This window comes from Sinocyclocheilus anshuiensis, unplaced genomic scaffold, assembly GCF_001515605.1.
Source record: "Sinocyclocheilus anshuiensis isolate Anshui unplaced genomic scaffold, SAMN03320099.WGS_v1.1 scaffold118, whole genome shotgun sequence".
Classification (NCBI taxonomy): domain Eukaryota; kingdom Metazoa; phylum Chordata; class Actinopteri; order Cypriniformes; family Cyprinidae; genus Sinocyclocheilus; species Sinocyclocheilus anshuiensis.
Genome location: NW_015546020.1, coordinates 1,039,666 through 1,056,255, shown reverse-complemented (window position 1 = coordinate 1,056,255; position 16,590 = coordinate 1,039,666). Strand labels below are relative to the sequence as shown.

At 36.8% G+C, this 16,590-nt stretch overlaps 4 protein-coding genes across 7 annotated transcripts in view; all 4 read left to right on the top strand.

Moving 5' to 3' along the window:
- Positions 1–2,060, top strand: part of LOC107698602 (caytaxin-like) — a 6,048-nt gene extending 3,988 nt beyond the window's left edge. For 3 of the 4 annotated variants that reach the window (XM_016499654.1, XM_016499655.1, XM_016499656.1), the window contains 8 exons: positions 202–378; positions 462–564; positions 672–803; positions 882–968; positions 1,264–1,362; positions 1,445–1,480; positions 1,594–1,659; positions 1,740–2,060. In XM_016499654.1, the coding sequence (XP_016355140.1) occupies positions 202–378; positions 462–564; positions 672–803; positions 882–968; positions 1,264–1,362; positions 1,445–1,480; positions 1,594–1,659; positions 1,740–1,770 (731 nt within the window). In that variant the 3' untranslated portion in view covers positions 1,771–2,060. Of the gene's footprint in view, positions 1–201; positions 379–461; positions 565–671; positions 804–881; positions 969–1,263; positions 1,363–1,444; positions 1,481–1,593; positions 1,660–1,737 lie in introns of all 4 variants that reach the window. The other variant, XM_016499653.1, reaches the window with a different exon arrangement.
- Positions 2,061–4,354: 2,294 nt separating this feature from the next.
- Positions 4,355–7,449, top strand: LOC107698603 (nicotinamide riboside kinase 2-like). The gene is made up of 8 exons (XM_016499657.1): positions 4,355–4,581; positions 5,306–5,396; positions 5,911–5,959; positions 6,149–6,323; positions 6,631–6,702; positions 6,783–6,889; positions 6,981–7,066; positions 7,158–7,449. The coding sequence occupies exons 1-7, from the start codon at positions 4,556–4,558 to the stop codon at positions 7,064–7,066; spliced, it is 606 nt and encodes a 201-aa protein (XP_016355143.1). The 5' UTR covers positions 4,355–4,555; the 3' UTR covers positions 7,158–7,449.
- A 1,121-nt stretch (positions 7,450–8,570) lies between these two features.
- Positions 8,571–11,804, top strand: LOC107698563 (protein-lysine 6-oxidase-like). The gene is made up of 6 exons (XM_016499600.1): positions 8,571–9,455; positions 9,886–9,994; positions 10,088–10,225; positions 11,257–11,413; positions 11,509–11,604; positions 11,685–11,804. The coding sequence occupies exons 1-6, from the start codon at positions 8,582–8,584 to the stop codon at positions 11,802–11,804; spliced, it is 1,494 nt and encodes a 497-aa protein (XP_016355086.1). The 5' UTR covers positions 8,571–8,581.
- A 3,817-nt stretch (positions 11,805–15,621) lies between these two features.
- LOC107698601 (myeloid-derived growth factor-like) overlaps positions 15,622–16,590 on the top strand; it is a 7,140-nt gene continuing 6,171 nt past the window's right edge. The window contains exon 1 of the mRNA XM_016499652.1: positions 15,622–15,874. Coding sequence (XP_016355138.1) covers positions 15,725–15,874 — 150 coding nt within the window. The 5' untranslated portion in view covers positions 15,622–15,724. The remainder of the gene's footprint in view (positions 15,875–16,590) is intronic.

Here is a 16,590-nt window from a genome sequence, read left to right as displayed (position 1 = left end):
GATAGATAGATAGATAGATAGATAGACAGACAGACAGACAGACAGACAGACAGACAGGTAGATAGATAGACAGACAGACAGACAGAAAAGATAGAAGAAAATGTAGGTAGGTCGATAGAAAAATCGGTAGATACAGTAGGTAGATAGTTAGATCGGTAGGTAGGAAGATAGCTGTTCCATTTATTGATCCATGGCTTTCAGATGATACACCCATCGCCTCAGCCAAAGCGCCTCCTGCTGACAGCAACGCTGATGGAGAAGGTGTGGACGGGAAGGGTGTCAACGGGCGTTTGTGGAGGACCGTGATCATTGGTGAACAGGAACATCGGATCGACATGCAGGTCATACAGCCCTATCTGCACGTCATATCGCATGGAGGTATGTCACGCTTCAGAATCAATGTTTATGCAGTTTATATAATCTCTGCTGTGTCCTGAAGTCGCTTCTTCTCTGTTCTTTAGGGTACTATGGCGAAGGCTTGAATGCCATCATTGTGTTCACGGCTTGTTACCTTCCTGACAGCAGCTGCCCAGATTACCATTACCTGATGGAAAACCTCTTTCTGTGAGGAAATGAAAATACTTGACTTAGCAAGCACAGCTAAGCCAGACTGTACAATCTGATTTTCTTATTTGGCTTCTCTTCACATATTCACACTGTCTGTTCCTCAGGTATGTGGTGAGCAGTCTGGAGATGCTGGTGGCTGAGGATTACCTGATCATCTTCATGAACGGAGGAACGCCGCGGAGTAAGATGCCTGGCATTAGCTGGCTCAAGAAGTGCTATCAGATGATCGACAGAAGGTATGGACATAGTCATCACTTTTATGCAAATGGATTTTTTAAGAAATTGAGATAAACATCTTCAATCTTCATCCTCAGACTGAGGAAAAACCTGAAATCTCTGATTATCGCTCATCCGTCCTGGTTTATCCGGACTGTCATCGCAATTTCCAAACCCTTCATCAGGTAAACATATTATTCAACAAGAGAACGGAAATGAGATTTGAAATTGATTAAATAAAATCATGTACTTATTGAAAAGTCACTGAAAAAGCTAAAATATTGGTCAATTAATCTGATGAATATATTGCATTATATATATAACATATAACTTTAGTTGTTTTTTAATATATAAAATACAAATATAAAACATTATAGCCTACCACATAGAAATAAATTCTCATAAATTAACAAAAAGTGCATGGATAATTATTTACAGTTCATTATGCAAGGCTCATCAATGATATTTTATCCTCTACAGCGTGAAGTTCATGAATAAGATCCGTTATGTGCACAGTCTGGAAGAGCTGGAAAAGATTGTTCCTATGGATCATATCCAGATCCCAGAGTGTGTCTTACAGTAAGAAGATTTCAAACATACAAAAATATGTTACCCTTTTTTTTTTTTACCAGTTTACAAGATCAAATTGTCTTTTTTGCAGATTTGAAGAGGGAAGAATGAACGCTAGAAAAGAGAGGTAATCACCAAACTCCTCAAAATTGGCTTATTTGACGCCTATTAGATAATGCTTTGACAAACTGGAAGAGACCAGCAACTCCCAATTTACCCAGAATGCTGTTCTCTTTGTAGAATGGAGCAGGAACAGAAAGAGCAGCAGCATCAAGACCAGCAACGGAAGCCCGTCAATCCAGAGACTTGAGCAAACAAACCAAACGCATTATTATGCATGTTTGAGTTTTGCTGCATAAAATAACTGAACAAATCTCTGCCTCCAGGACAACAGCGATTGAAGAACCTGGACTCTGAGCGGACGAGCTTGAATTTTTTTTTTTGTTGCTGATCTTGGACCATTTTTCATATTCCCAAATTATATATTAATACGCATATCAGATGACTCGAAACTGGTCTCAGATCAGCAACAAAGTGGAAACTTTAATCAAAAGTTGGAGGGTGAGAAGGCCAGCTGCTCTCGCTTTCGTCTGCAAAGGCACAATTTTAAAAAAAGCATCTCCAAATCCACCAACAGACGGCACTACGCACAGAGAAATGTCGCTGTTTTCGGTAGCAGGATGACCATCATGCACAGTAGCCTCTTTGCAGTTATCGCTTTTTTAAATAGGCTGTTCCCTGCTTTCTGACCCTTGAGAATGTCGTATAACCTGCCTCTAATTGACGGGTGTGTCCGCTCAGGATTCGATTGCTGGTGCATGTTGATTTCCAAGCATCTCTGTGCTTCTCTGTGTGTATGCGCCCAAATCGAATGTAACTGTTTTCCATTTCGCTGATTATGTTTGCCTGGAATCATTTGTTTTATCTCCTTTCATCTGTTTAATGACCAGCTTTTGTAAATAATAAGTGCCAGTCATCTCTGAAAACATTTAGACATTAGCCGTACTTTTATGTTGCCTTATGTTTGGTTCAAAATTAAACATTCTGCTATATGTATGACTACAATATTGATTTGCTTTTGTCTTTTCTTGATCTTTATATCCAGTGCTGAATAGTAACTGATTACATGTAATCTGGATTACCTAATCATATTTTAGTAAGTGTTTTTATTTTGATTGTTGTTATTTTTAAAATATTTATTTTAATTTTACATTTTTATGATTTAATTATTAGCTTTTTTCATTAAGCTCATAAACCCCCTTTAGTTCCTTCATGAACTCGTTTGGGAAACCTTGACATAATGTAATGTTTAATGCATTTCATTTTGTTTATTACAATGAATGGAATATATATTTTTTTCTTTGTATTTTTATATGGTACAATATTATCCTATTTAAATGTGATAAACAAGTTCAAAAATAGTAATCTAAAAGTAATCTGATTATCTAAAATGTGTATGTAATGGATTATGTTACTAAATACAATTTTTGTCATATACATTGGAATCTACCCAGCACTGTTTATATCTGACTTACTAATAATATTATGTTCTGAAAGCTAATTTATGTAAGAAAAACATTTATTTCTTAAATTCAGAAAAAAAAGGTGGAACTTTACCTCTCAACATATCCTATCAAACAAATCAAGCACCAGATTTCAAGGAAGAGTTGTGTAGACGTCTTCCATCCAGTCACAAGAAAGAGTTATTTTCGTATTTCCATGATGTGACAGACTATTCCTGTATGTATGAGACCATTATACCAGCAGTGACCTCGGAGTCACACTTTCTTTGACCTAAATAAAGAATGACCCTCGGTGTCATGGACACTTGGAAATGGGAAACAATTCTACAGCCATAAATTCGACACTGCTTTGCTTTGACCATAAGCATGTACACCTGTATATTGTAGTTTTAGTCAACAAAATTCAAATGTATATGAATATTTCATATTGATTACCACTTGAAAGGCAGTTAACATGCTTGAAAGACATTACGAATTAAATATTTTACACTGTAAAAGTGTACAAGATATCCTTCCCACATGGTACAAGCGTACGTCTGTGATGTATTAACCGTACCAACCCACCACAATCAGTGTTGGGGGTAACGCATTACAAGTAACGCGAGTTACGTAATCAGATTACTTTTTCAAGTAACTAGTAAAGTAACGCATTACTTTTTAATTTACAAGAGAATATCTGAGTTACTTTTTTTTCTCCAATTTATTGATTGAAAGCTCTCCTGTCCCAATGTTGAGAGAAATCAGAAGATGTTACTGTAGTTCTAAAATAAATATGAATATGCATTAATTCATCTCACTCACAAAAAAAAAAACATATTCAGTATTCCTCAAAATGAATACAAATAATGCAAGAATATGACGCAAACCTGCAATAATTCAGCCTGAGGGTTATTCACTTCACTTTTGGTGTGAAAAGGCTTTTATATTTGCCAAAAATATAACTTTTTTATTTTAAAAACAAACAAGCAAGCCCTGTCCAGATGTAAAAAGTAACGCAACAGTAACGTAACGCATTACTTTCCATAAAAAGTAACTAAGTAACGTAATTAGTTACTTTTTAATGGAGTAACGCAATATTGTAATGCATTACTTTTAAAAGTAACTTTCCCCAACACGTGATTTTGCCCCATGAGCCCTGCAAGGATCCCGCAGGATTATTCTGACCCCTTACCTAAATATTTGAGTGTCCATTGAGGATATCCATAAAACACTCGTCTAATCGTCTCTGTCCTTGTCAGCTGGTATTACAGGAAATGTTCTTTTAGTTTGTTTCTTTTAGTGTTGCTAATTTTAATGTTTTCAAAGAATGGCTCATAGTTATATAAGAGAATCAACTCATTACACCAGTATGTAACAGCTTTTTTTTTCTTATTTGTTCTAATTGCGCTAATTTGTACCAGTTTATCTGAATCGTGGAATTCGTGAGAATTCAGTTACAGCATGTTCTTTCCTGCGTGAACAGCGATTGGCTGACTAGCACGTAAGCCACGCCTTTTCTGTGACGTTCAACTTTGGTTATATCCCCACGTGCAACTCTGTTGTTCTCACATTTCATGATCGCACTAGTGTCTGCGGTGATAAAACTGCAAATTTAGCTTGAAGCGGAAGTTTTAATCGTACGTTTTTATTTTAGCCGTTTTGCGGCGTCTACATTGTAAAACCCAATCAGGTCGGATACAATGAAGTACATCATTGGAATAGGGGGGTAAGTATCTTTTTACAGTAATATTATGAACAACTAACTTAGTTGTAATAGTTACAGTCGAGCCTTATGGCTTTTAATACTTTTAAATGAAGATAATATATTATACAAGTAGTAATTTATTACTTACCGTGTTTTATTCTCATTCATGACGGGGATGAGTGTTTTTAGAGAATTCAGAGCTTTGAAGCGTGCGAGTTTTTGAGCGGGAGATTTAAAATTGTGAGCGCGCCGAAATTTCTTTGTTTTTAACGGACATTCGCGCCTTAATATATCCAGTCATCTATTAATTTTATTTTTTTCATTGTGTATGAAGTAAAATAACAGCTTTTAAATTAATTTTTGTTGAGTTGCCATATTTAATGTTATTTGTGATTGTAATGAGTTTGTGCCTCACCACCAATGGCTTTAATACTAAGGACGAAATATTAAAGAAAGCGACTGTACAGACGTCAAAGTTGCTGTGTTTAATATATTTTTTTAGAGTGTATTTAACAATGAAGGAGATTATATTGAACACTTGGATAACTAGCAGCAATGTAAGCCTGGGTCAGTTTGTTGTCATAAGCCAGTTGAAGGAAGGAACTGAGGACCATACCGCCATTTTTACTTGAATACATTTTTCATATACACGATTAAACAAACTTAAAATAAGTTTAGTCGTTCGGCTTTTTGACTAATTTCAGCTCGGGTTTATCATTTTAACCTTCCTTTTTTTATTTTTTAGTGTGACTAATGGTGGTAAAACCACCCTGACGGACAGATTAATAAAAGCCTTACCAAACTGCTGTGTGGTTCACCAGGATGACTTTTTCAAGGTGAGTTCAACTAAATGTTATATATATTTTTTTTTTATTTTGGTGTTGCCTCTAAAAAAAATTAACCATTCCTTTTGATTAAAAAAACTTTAGCTGTAACTTTTCCCCTAGTCTTTTCATGTTTAGGTTAGTAATTCAATAATCGGTTGGGATTTTTATGAATATATTTTTTGTTGTGCTATTTTAATTGTAGCTTCCTATTTTTGCCTGTTGTAGTATTGCATGCATGGATTAAATAAGAAGTAACTTTAAAGTAATGACTATATGTTTGCTTTTCCTCTATTTTATTTGATAAAACTTTCATCTGGCTCCTTGTATAAGGCTGTGATATGAGGGTCTGTGTATATAACATATTTAAGAACTCAAAAGTGCTGATCCAAAATCAGCTTCCTCCCGTCTGTCGAGTTGAATTCATCCGGTTATGATGGCCGAGACCTGATTCTAGATCAGCAGTCTAGCTCAAATATACATGACGGCATTTGCTGCAGTGTTTTACTGGTCACTGTTATTTCAGCCGCCGGATCAGATAGCAGTCGGAGAGGATGGCTTTAAACAGTGGGATGGTAAGAATATAAACAGTAGGAGAGTAATAACTCCTCATTCTACGCATCGCCCTCCCATAACAAAGACTTTACGATCCCTCCCAACCCATTTACATTCTCTGTGTGGCTTTGCTACAAGTGAATAAAAAAAATCAACTTCCATTTTCGAGTTTCAATCTTGTGCTAAAAGCCTGTGTTCTGCTTTTGTAGTGATCACAGCTTTGGATATGGAGGCCATGGTGAACACCGTCAAGGGCTGGATGGAAAACCCAATCAAATTTGCCCGTTCTCACGGCATCCAGGTGACCCCAGCCACGGAAATGGACGACCCTGAGAGCCAAGTGCACATACTCATCGTAGAAGGGTTTCTGCTGTACAACTACAAGTGAGCGACATATTTAACTTTTGGTGGGCTGAACTGCATGAATGGCAAAGATTAGTTTCTGGGAAAGTTTGGTAGCATGTACTGAACATATAGGAAGGGACCATCGGGGCATACATGCTGTTCATGTGACGCTCTGCATTGGTGTAGATAAGGAGATGCGCTGAGCTATTGGTGGGCACATGGAACTGCATGTGCTGATTTCTGAGCCGGCTATGTAGAAGTGCTGTAATCAGACTTCACTCGTAGTTTCAGAGACGGTGTTCTTTTTAAGGTTATGACCTTTTTATCTTTTTTCTTCTCCAAACAGGCCGTTGCTGGAATTCTTTGACAAATCATATTACATAACCATCCCATACGAGGAGTGCAAGTCAAGGAGAAGGTGTATTGAAATTGCAATCATACACTCATGATTTGTGCTAAATATGAGCAGCTGAAATAAATTTGTATTATTTATTTCAGAACAAGGCAATACACCGTCCCCGACCCTCCCGGGCTCTTTGACGGTCACGTGTGGCCCATGTACCTGAAACACAGAGGTGACATGGAGAACTGTGGTTTGCCGATCGGTACGGTATACGTCCTTCAGACTTTTGATTTTGTGCTAAAACCACAGTATTTTAGATAAACACTAATTTTGTGTCACGTCTACTTTAACAGAATACTTGGACGGCTTGAAAACGAAAGACCAAATCTACAGTCAGGTTCACGAAGACATCCACAACACACTCCTGAATCGTTTATAGGTAAGAAAGCCAATCCAGATGTTTGCTGAAATCATTAATTGTATTTGTTTATGCGTCATAATAAAGGAACTTGTTTTGTTTTGTCTTTCAGCAATAGGAGTTTGCCGCTGATCATCTGTACAATATTGTAAATATCAATCTTACTTGATGTGGCTTTTTTTTTTTTAAACATGTAGTGGAATATAACTTAAATACTTGTGGAGGAACCTTTTTTGCATTACCATTTTTTGGACCGTGTCCATATTTGAATTTGTTTTTTAAATGGGTTTTTTTGCCGTTGTCTTTCAAAGCACTCCTTGGTGACTTCTTCATTCTGGAAATGGTCTGTTTACCACAAAAAAAGTTTGAAATTTGTTTGTACCCGTGTACCAATAAACATTGTGCTTTGACTTCTTTACATTTGTCAGTCTTTGCATCAGACTTTGCATTTTACTAGCTAGTTTTTATCATAATACATTTTAATTTTTATTATTTTAAAATTAGTTCTTTGTATACTTTGTCCACTGTGAGCATTTGTTTTAATTGAGTCTAAACAAGGGGAATTTAGAGTTAGTTAAAACAGTCAAATATTGTGAATATGTGTACTTCAGCAAAATAAGAGCTGAATTTCAACAAGACCATTGACTAACGTTCATGGTTTCCCCTTCTAAAAGTGTCCTAAAACGGTCTTAAAAAGAAAAATAATCTGCCAAATAACATTCCTTTTCTCCCAAATTAGCTTGCATTTGACCCATGGATTATTTTTACAAAAACAACCTTTAAATGCATATAGTAATCTCCATGATCAAATGATCATCCTTTCCACTCCAACACAAGTTCCAGCTCGGCTCTACTATATATTGCTGTGTGCAATAAGGCCTATGCTGACGTTCAACCTGCATGAAAACAAACATTGTCTAGACATTTTCCTGAATAAACCTTGAGCTCATGTTTTAAACTGTTGAATGTGCCTGTGTGCTTTTAAATAGTGTCCCTTTCTCATATGACAAATGCCTACACATTCACTTTGAATATTTGTGCAATGAAATAAGTGGAAGGGGAAAGTGAAGAGCATTGGGAGCAATTGTCGTCATTGGGAGATTGGAATGGTTTAAACATTTCGTAGGGCAGATTTTCTTGTGACAATGGCATGACTGAGAAGTTCACATTATTTAATAAGTTTTATTGGTAAAGAAATAACTATATTGTTCACATGCCAGTAATAAACCCTTATGCAATTAAATAAGATAACCAATCATATGCAATGATCTGCAATAAAGAAAGACTAGAAAACAAATAGACTACTTTTTTTGTCAACTAACTATGCCCTTGCTATTAAGGTGGCACCACATTTAATTTTTTGTATATGTGTGGTGTGCCTGTTGGTGTATATGTGAAACTTCCAGGAAGAAAAAATGGAAAAAGAAAGAAACGCCTCACAACGTACCGCCTTCATCTGTACCTGGGCTTATTTAACAGCTTTTGGTAGCACAAAGTACTGCACTTGCATCCTGCTCACAAATTAATAATTTTAAAATGACAAAATATTCATTTATTCTCTTCTTCTCCATACACCTGTGCATCCTGGTGTGTTTGAGCACCACACAGCACCACGGACCCTGGAGACACAAGGTAAAGTGGGAAACTAATGGACAGGTTTACAGTTTACTGAGCACCGGTTCTCAGTATCACACACTTTTTTCTGCAAAAAGGAACGCAAGGTTTTTATTGACAAGGCTTATGCCAACATTCTCAAGCAGGATTTTCATGGGACATTTTACCAATACTAAGATACACACAGTTGGGCATGCGGTGCATTCAAACTCTGTGCCAGAGCACAGTCTTGGTATGGATGCAAGACCCTACATGATGTCCGGTTACGCATCTCACATGAGGAATAATAACCAGATGCCTTTGCATGCAACTGCACTTTCTTCTGATGAAGCTCTGCGTCCCCAGCCCATCCAATATGGGACAGCACCAACTGGCACAACTACACTGGAAGCTTCAGGGAGCTCAAGAGCATCGGGACACCATAATTTAGTTACCAGCACACCAGTGCCAAAACAAACATCACCCATTGCAGCTACTGGAAAACCACCCACTATCAATTCTGAGGAGAATCCGCTTCCTCGACCTCAACTTTCCACTTTGACCTGGAGTAAAACTGCTAATAAATCGAAACTTTCAACAAGAACCAGTTTGGCTGCAACTTCAGCAACTGTTAACAACAGAAATACAGTAAATCTTCCCCTGCAGGGTGAGGAAAGAAGAGGAGGTGACAGTATGACTGGTGATGAACCAACGAATCCTCAAGTAAACTCGTTTTACTATAATCTGCTCCCGTATGGAAGTGTCGATAGATCTCCTCAGAGAGAAACGGGTCATGGTACAAGCTATTTTCATAACGGTAAGACAACATTTTAAGCTTTTTAGTCAAAGTGCAAATTACAATGACTTAAAGTAAGTTTCCCTGATAGCACACGTACATCATGGAGACATCTATCTGCATTTACATCTGCAAGACATATTTTTTAGAGTGTTTGCTCATCTGCAATATGTCTATAGGACGTTTCCTATAAGATGTCAAATAGACGTTTAGAAGATGTCTTTAAGATGTTTATGATTTAGAATGCATGTAAAACTGAAATCTTAAAGACGTCTATCAGATGTTTGTACACAGCAGATGCTTTCCAGATGAAGCGATCTTTAGCAGACCTCTTGCAGACGTACCTGTGCTATCTGGGTTTATTAAGTGGCGCAAACAGGTTAATCTCACGCACACTTAATCGTTGCATTAATTAAGAACTTAATTACTAAGTTCTAAGAATATTTTCCAGGTCTGCCTGATCTCATTCCCGATCCATACTATATCCAAGCAGCATCTTATATCCAGAGAGTTCAGATGTACACATTAAGATGTGCTGCAGAAGAGAACTGCCTCTCCAGGTACTGACTCTGTTTGGGAACCAAACTACGAAATCAGTAAAGAATTCAAACCTTTAAACCATTTTATACAGAATATTTGCCTTTTTCCTAAAGTTCAGCATACAACTCGAGAGTGAGGGACCTTGATTACAGAGTGCTTCTCAGATTTCCTCAGAGGGTCAAAAATCAAGGCACAGCAGACTTTCTCCCTGTGAAACCACATCATCAGTGGGAATGGCACAGCTGCCATCAGTAGGTTTCTGACAACTTTATGTTCTACAACATTCAGCATCTCCTTGATTCTACAGAAAGGTAGAAGAAAGGGTGAAGATATTGTTTTATTCTTTAGTGTTAAAGGGGTCCTATTACGCTCTTTTACAAAGTCTTGATTTTGTTTTTCTGCCTTGGGAAAGCTAGCGTGTCTCCGACTTAGTGATAACACTCGTTGCCTTCTCTAGTGCAGCTCAATCAGGTCTCGTCCCATTCGTCGATATTTGTGATATCACAAATCCCGGAAAATATGCGTTGCAGTCCATACGAGTCGTTCGTTGTAGTTTTTGAAAAGTTAAATAAAACATTTCTGTTAAATAAAATATCTCCTTTTGGAGTAGACTTTGAGCTTTGTAACTTTGCAGATCTTTTTTATGCTCAAACAGCAACATTACAGACTAACTAAAGTTGAAAAAGTGAAAAAGCATAATAGGACCCCTTTAAGACCCGTTCACACCAATAACGATAAAGGCAGCTATAACGCTAAATATATTCCCTGATAGCACACGTAGATCACAGAGACGTCTATTTCCATTTACATCTGCAAGACGTTTGTTTTAGAGTGTTTGCTCATCTGCAATACGTCTACAGGACGTTTCCTATCAGATGTCAAATAGACGTTTAGAAGATGTATGTAAAACTGACAAGTCGAGTGTATTCTGATTGGCTGTCAATGTTTTAATCATTCATCAGCTGCGTCGTTATAGTTGTGGTGTGAACTTAGAACTTAGAATAGGGTATTCTAACAGAATTAGGATGCTTTTTAAAACTTTATCATTATATTTATCATCCTTGGTGTGAACGGGTTTTGTTATTTACATATTTGCATATTTGTTAAATGATTTGCACCTTAAAATTCATTCAAAATATACATTTTTGTGTAGGCACCCTGGGAATCGAACATTTGCATTGCTAACAACAGAAACTTATAGTATAGTTTAAAAACACTCCTCTATTAATTTACTGATAACAAAGTGATTGTTTTATAATATTACTTTGTTTTTGTCCTAAAGACATTATCACAGCATGGATGCCTTCAGCAATTACGACCTCCTGGATGCCCCCACGGGCAGAAAGGTGGCTGAGGGACATAAAGCCAGTTTCTGTCTGGAGGACACCAGCTGCGATCCGGGTGTGAGGAGAAGATACGCCTGCACAGCTCACACACAGGTCAAGAGAATAAAGTGACTCATGTGAAACGTCAAATTTTCCACAATTAAGTAGTTTTATTAGCCGGTTTAGAACTACGGTCTTTTTTGGAGCAGGGATTGGGCCCAGGCTGCTATGACACCTACCATGCCAACATCGACTGTCAGTGGATTGATATTACGGATGTTTCTCCTGGAGATTATATTCTAAAGGTGAGTTATCAGTTAGTCATTCCATTTTTTCGTTACACCAAAAGTTAGAAACACCTTTTGAAACTGTGAACCATTGACAGGTAACCGTGAACCCAGGTTTCCAGGTGCAGGAGTCTGATTTCTCCAATAATGTTGTTAGATGTGACATCAGATACACTGGGTCGTATGTCCAAGCATATAACTGCAGAATCACAGGGTAAGTTTTAAAAAGCCATCGAATCAGAAGTCTCTTTATCACACTTTAATGGTGTTTATTTATTTCACAGATATTGATCCGGTTTACTTCATACAAACCTCCAGTGGAGCTCTGAATTGAAATCCTCAAAAAAAAAAAAAAAAAAAAAAAAAAAAAAATCACATTGTTATGGATAGATTGAGCATTAACTTGACTTATTTTTACTTATTTAAATTTATGTTCTCTGCAGACACTCTTCTAACAAAGTTATTGACATATTCAGTAAATGTTTAATAAATGCCAATAATGCTATACTATGAATTTCTTTTAATTTATTAACCTTTTGTCAATTACATCGTATATTTATATTTGCTTTTTATTTCTGTAATTTGGTGTAAACTTTGGTGTTACAGTTTTAGAAAAACATAATAAATAACATTCATAACAGCTATGTTTTGTTCAAAGAAGACTAGAAATAAAGTTGAGAGCTCACCCAGATTTTTATGGGTCATTCATAGGTTTTACTACTAGTTAGGGGTGTAACGGTTCACAAAATTCACGGTTCGGTTCGATATAGTATCATACGATCTTAAAAATATTTTAGACTTTGGAAGGCCTTTTGACTTTTGCCGTTTATCTAAGATGATTTTGGACGCTTTTTTAACATTTGTTTTTTATTTATTTGGTTCCACGGTGTTTGCTGATTTTCAGTGTTTTATATTTAAACTTTGTGTAAGTTATTTGTTATTTTATATTAGGCCTATAGCATGTTGTGTTTGTATTCGTTTTGCTAATAAATTAAACAATCTAATGTAAGTGAGTTTATCGTACTGTTTTGTTGTTGTCAATTCAATCAATTGACGCCGAAATGCCGTTAGTTCGAAAGTGAAAGTAAAATGCGCACAAGCATTTAAGCTATTTAAAAGCGAGGAAAAGAGGGGAAACTCTAAAGAACTACCTCACCGTCATAACCTGGAGTACATTATATTTCACACACTTTAAGCTCTTATTTTTCCCCAAATGTAATAGGACTACTCCAAGTTACGAATCGTTCGGTTTGTAATGCGTACAGAATGGTTCACTACAAATACGTGTATCGTTACACCCCTACTACTAGCTCATGTTCTTTAACCACTGGTTCATATATATTCATAGTTTTCTGAAGTGATTCTGGTTGTGGCTCAAATGAAAATGGGTCTGGGGTAAAATCAACACAGCCAGACATCAGAGTCACGAAAGTTCAGTTTGCTCAAGACCTCCAAACATGCTGAGAGTGCAACAAAGTCTCCGGAAACGGTCTCTTCTGCTTGAACGTTTAACATAACACGAGAAAGAGAAAGTCCAGAGCCGTCGTGGACAGGGAAACATTCATATGAGAGCTGAATTCAGAAGGAAACTCTGTCACTTTTGACTGTGGAGAAGACTTCTATTGGACGTTTTGAAATGAGCCACAACCTGAGTGGCTGGGAAATTTGATGAATATGTGTTAATTAAAATGAAAAAGCCCACAAGGGGGTTACTGTAAATCATAGACAAGGCACTCATTGAGAAGTGTTAGTCTCAGGAAAAAATGACACATGCTGATGGTGAATGATGTCTGAAGAGGTGAAAAACATCTCTGATGAATGGTGGGGTCCTTTCCTTTTTTAACTAATTCAGATGCACAAATAATCCATTACAAATCATCTAAAATTGTTAATGTAGTAACAGATGTTTTCAGTTAGAAGTTTCCAGTTCATATAGAAATTAAAGAAACAAAGACCTGGGCCTCTTTCTAACTCTTCTAGAATTAAAGACATGTATTTTGTTGCAATATTTTCCCTTAAGGACTGAAGTGCATATCTTTAACTAAGTAAAAAATTAAAAATAAAAATCAGAACATCTAATGCTTCAAAAGTATAATAAGATATTTAAAGGGATAGTTCACCCAAAAATGAAAATTCTATCATTAATTACTCACCCTCATGTCATTCCAAATCTGTAAGACCTTAATTTATCTTCGGAACACAAATTAAGATATTTTTGATGAAATCCGACAGCTTTCTGACCCTCCATAGACAGCAAGGCAACTGAAACGTTCAAGGCACAGAAAGGTAGTAAGGACATCATTAAATTAGTCCATGTGACATCAGTGGTTCAACCTGAATTTTATGAAGCTACAATACTTTTTGTGCGCAAAGAAAACAAAAATAATGACTCTATTCAACAATTTATTTTCTTCCGTGTCAGTCACGAGTCACACATGCGTCGTGGTACTCTCATGAATGCGCGTTGAAGATTGACATGGAAGGGAAGAAATTGTTGAATACAGTCATTATTTTTGTTTTCTTTGTGCACAAAAAGTATTCTGGTAGCTTCAGGACATTACGGTTGAGCCATGCCACATGGACTATTTTAACGATGTCCTTACTACCTTTCTGGGCCTTGAACATTGTCTATGCAGGGTCTGAAAGCTCTTGGATTTCATCAAACAAGGCCCAGAAAGGTAGTAAGGACATCGTTAAAATAGTCCATGTGACATCAGTGGTTCAACCTGAATTTTATGAAGCTACAATACTTTTTGTGCGCAAAGAAAACAAAAATAATGACTCTATTCAACAATTTATTTTCTTCCGTGTCAGTCACGAGTCACACATGCGTCGTGGTACTCTCATGAATGCGCGTTGAAGATTGACATGGAAGGGAAGAAATTGTTGAATACAGTCATTATTTTTGTTTTCTTTGTGCACAAAAAGTATTCTGGTAGCTTCAGGACATTACGTTTGAGCCATTCCACATGGACTATTTTAACGATGTCCTTACTACCTTTCTGGGCCTTGAACATTGTCTATGCAGGGTCTGAAAGCTCTTGGATTTCATCAAAAATATCCTAATTTCTGTTCCGAAGATGAACGAAGGTCTTGCAGGTTTGGAACGAGACGAGGGTGGGTAATGGTGCGTTCAAGTCATGTCGGATAGATCGTATTTACGAGTTGAACGCACATGAACGCCACCACAAAGTCGTTATTACGAGTGGGAAACTCGAAATTTTCTTTAAGCCCCGAGTTTCCGAGTTGGGGGCGTGTCAATGAGAAACATGACAGAATCGATGGATGCAGCGTCTGTAGTTGACGGTAAATTTTTGTTTAAATTGCTAGTTTAGTTGTCCTATAAACTTAAATTGGTCATGTTCTTGTTACGCAGCTAGTTAATGAAATCCAAGTAAAAAAAATGCTATCATTTTTGCACCTATAGGTGAAAAATCTTTTGATTTGCCATGTTGCATTTAGCTAACAGCTTTTTAAAATCTCTGTATTTTAGCGTTTGTTGATGCTGAAAATCAATTATACTGGGATCCTGGTCTAAAAAATATATATAAAAAACACAAAACACACCTGATGCGAATTCTTTGCTCTTCATTTTCTATAAGCAGAGTTAACAGACCCTGTTGTATTTTCTTGTAGTTTATTAAAAGAAGGTACACCGCCATCTTGTGCCGACTAAACCGACTTGATGTCGTAATTACAACTTGTCAACTCGTAAGTACGAACGTCCCAGGAGGACTTGAACGCAGTATAATTAATGACAGCATTTTAATTTTTGAGTGAACTATCCCTTTAATGCTTCAACTCATGTTCATGCAACATTCAAATATAATATTTACATTTTGACAGTGAAATTTCTATTTGAATCTACAGTAACAATGCTATTTTTGTATATTCAAAAAGCCATGTCATTAAAATGTTATTCATAAATTTGAACGTGCATAACCTTTCTTAGCATACAAATTATTTTTTGGGCCACTGCAAAGGTGTAGAAATTAGTTGTTATTCTACTCCAGTCCACTAGAAGCTTAACACCTCTGACCACACAACTTTCCCATCCTATGAAGAACACACAGGAACAGTCAGGGCTGGCATCTTTTCATTCACAACACCTACACAGACCTCTCACCCATAAAGCATCATGGCATGCAAGGCTCACATAAACTCGTGTGTAAAGCTGCTACTGCTGTCGGTGGTGTTGTGCGCGGCACGCGCCTCTGCTGACAGGACTAAAACTCTCGACTTCGATGTCAAACCAGGAGGAGTTGTGCAGACTTTCTCTGCCAAACTTGTGAGTAAAGCTCCTTAATATTTTAGCAACGAATACAATTTGAAAACATGTTTTTATGAATCGAAAGTTAAACGTATTCGTTGCACTGGCACGATTTCGTCTTTACATAGTCGCTTTTTGAAACTATATTAATACTGTACTTCGTATCTGTTAAAATGCATGTATATTAAACTCGTATAGTAATGAATGCATGCTGTGCGCGACGCGTTGAAAGGAAATCCACCCGTCGTCTTCTCATTGGACTGTCGCTGACATTCACTGCGCCGCCTAGCGACACGGCTTGACTTTTTAAAGGAATAGTTTAGTCAAAAAAACAAACTTATTTCATTATTTACTCACCTGCATGTTATTCCGACACCGTATGACTTGATGACTTCTGTCATCAAATTTTGCTGCTCTTTACTAATGAATGAAATTGGATGGAGATGTGAAGAGCCGAAAAGGCTAATGCTCAGTGTTGGGGGTAACGCATTACAAGTAACGCGCGTTACGTAATCAGATTACTTTTTCAAGTAACTAGTAAAGTAACAAATTACTTTTTAATTTACAAGAGAATATCTGAGTTACTTTTTCAAATAAGTAACGCAAGTTACTTTTTTTTCCCCAATTTATTGATTGACAGCTCTCCTGTCCCAATGTTGAGAGAAATCAGATGTTACTGTAGTTCTAAAATAAATATGAATATGCATTAATTCATCTCACTCACAAAAAAAAAA

Bases quoted from the DNA above. Each gene is read 5' to 3' on its own strand.
- LOC107698603 (XM_016499657.1), top strand. From the start codon at position 4,556: ATGAAGTACATCATTGGAATAGGGGG. The intron at 6,324-6,630 runs GTGAGCGACATA...TTCTCCAAACAG, and splicing joins TTTCTGCTGTACAACTACAA to GCCGTTGCTGGAATTCTTTG. The intron at 6,890-6,980 runs GTACGGTATACG...CTACTTTAACAG, and splicing joins GAACTGTGGTTTGCCGATCG to AATACTTGGACGGCTTGAAA.
- LOC107698563 (XM_016499600.1), top strand. From the start codon at position 8,582: ATGACAAAATATTCATTTATTCTCTTCTTCTCCATACACCTGTGCATC. The intron at 10,226-11,256 runs GTAGGTTTCTGA...TTTGTCCTAAAG, and splicing joins GAATGGCACAGCTGCCATCA to ACATTATCACAGCATGGATG. The intron at 11,605-11,684 runs GTGAGTTATCAG...AACCATTGACAG, and splicing joins CTGGAGATTATATTCTAAAG to GTAACCGTGAACCCAGGTTT.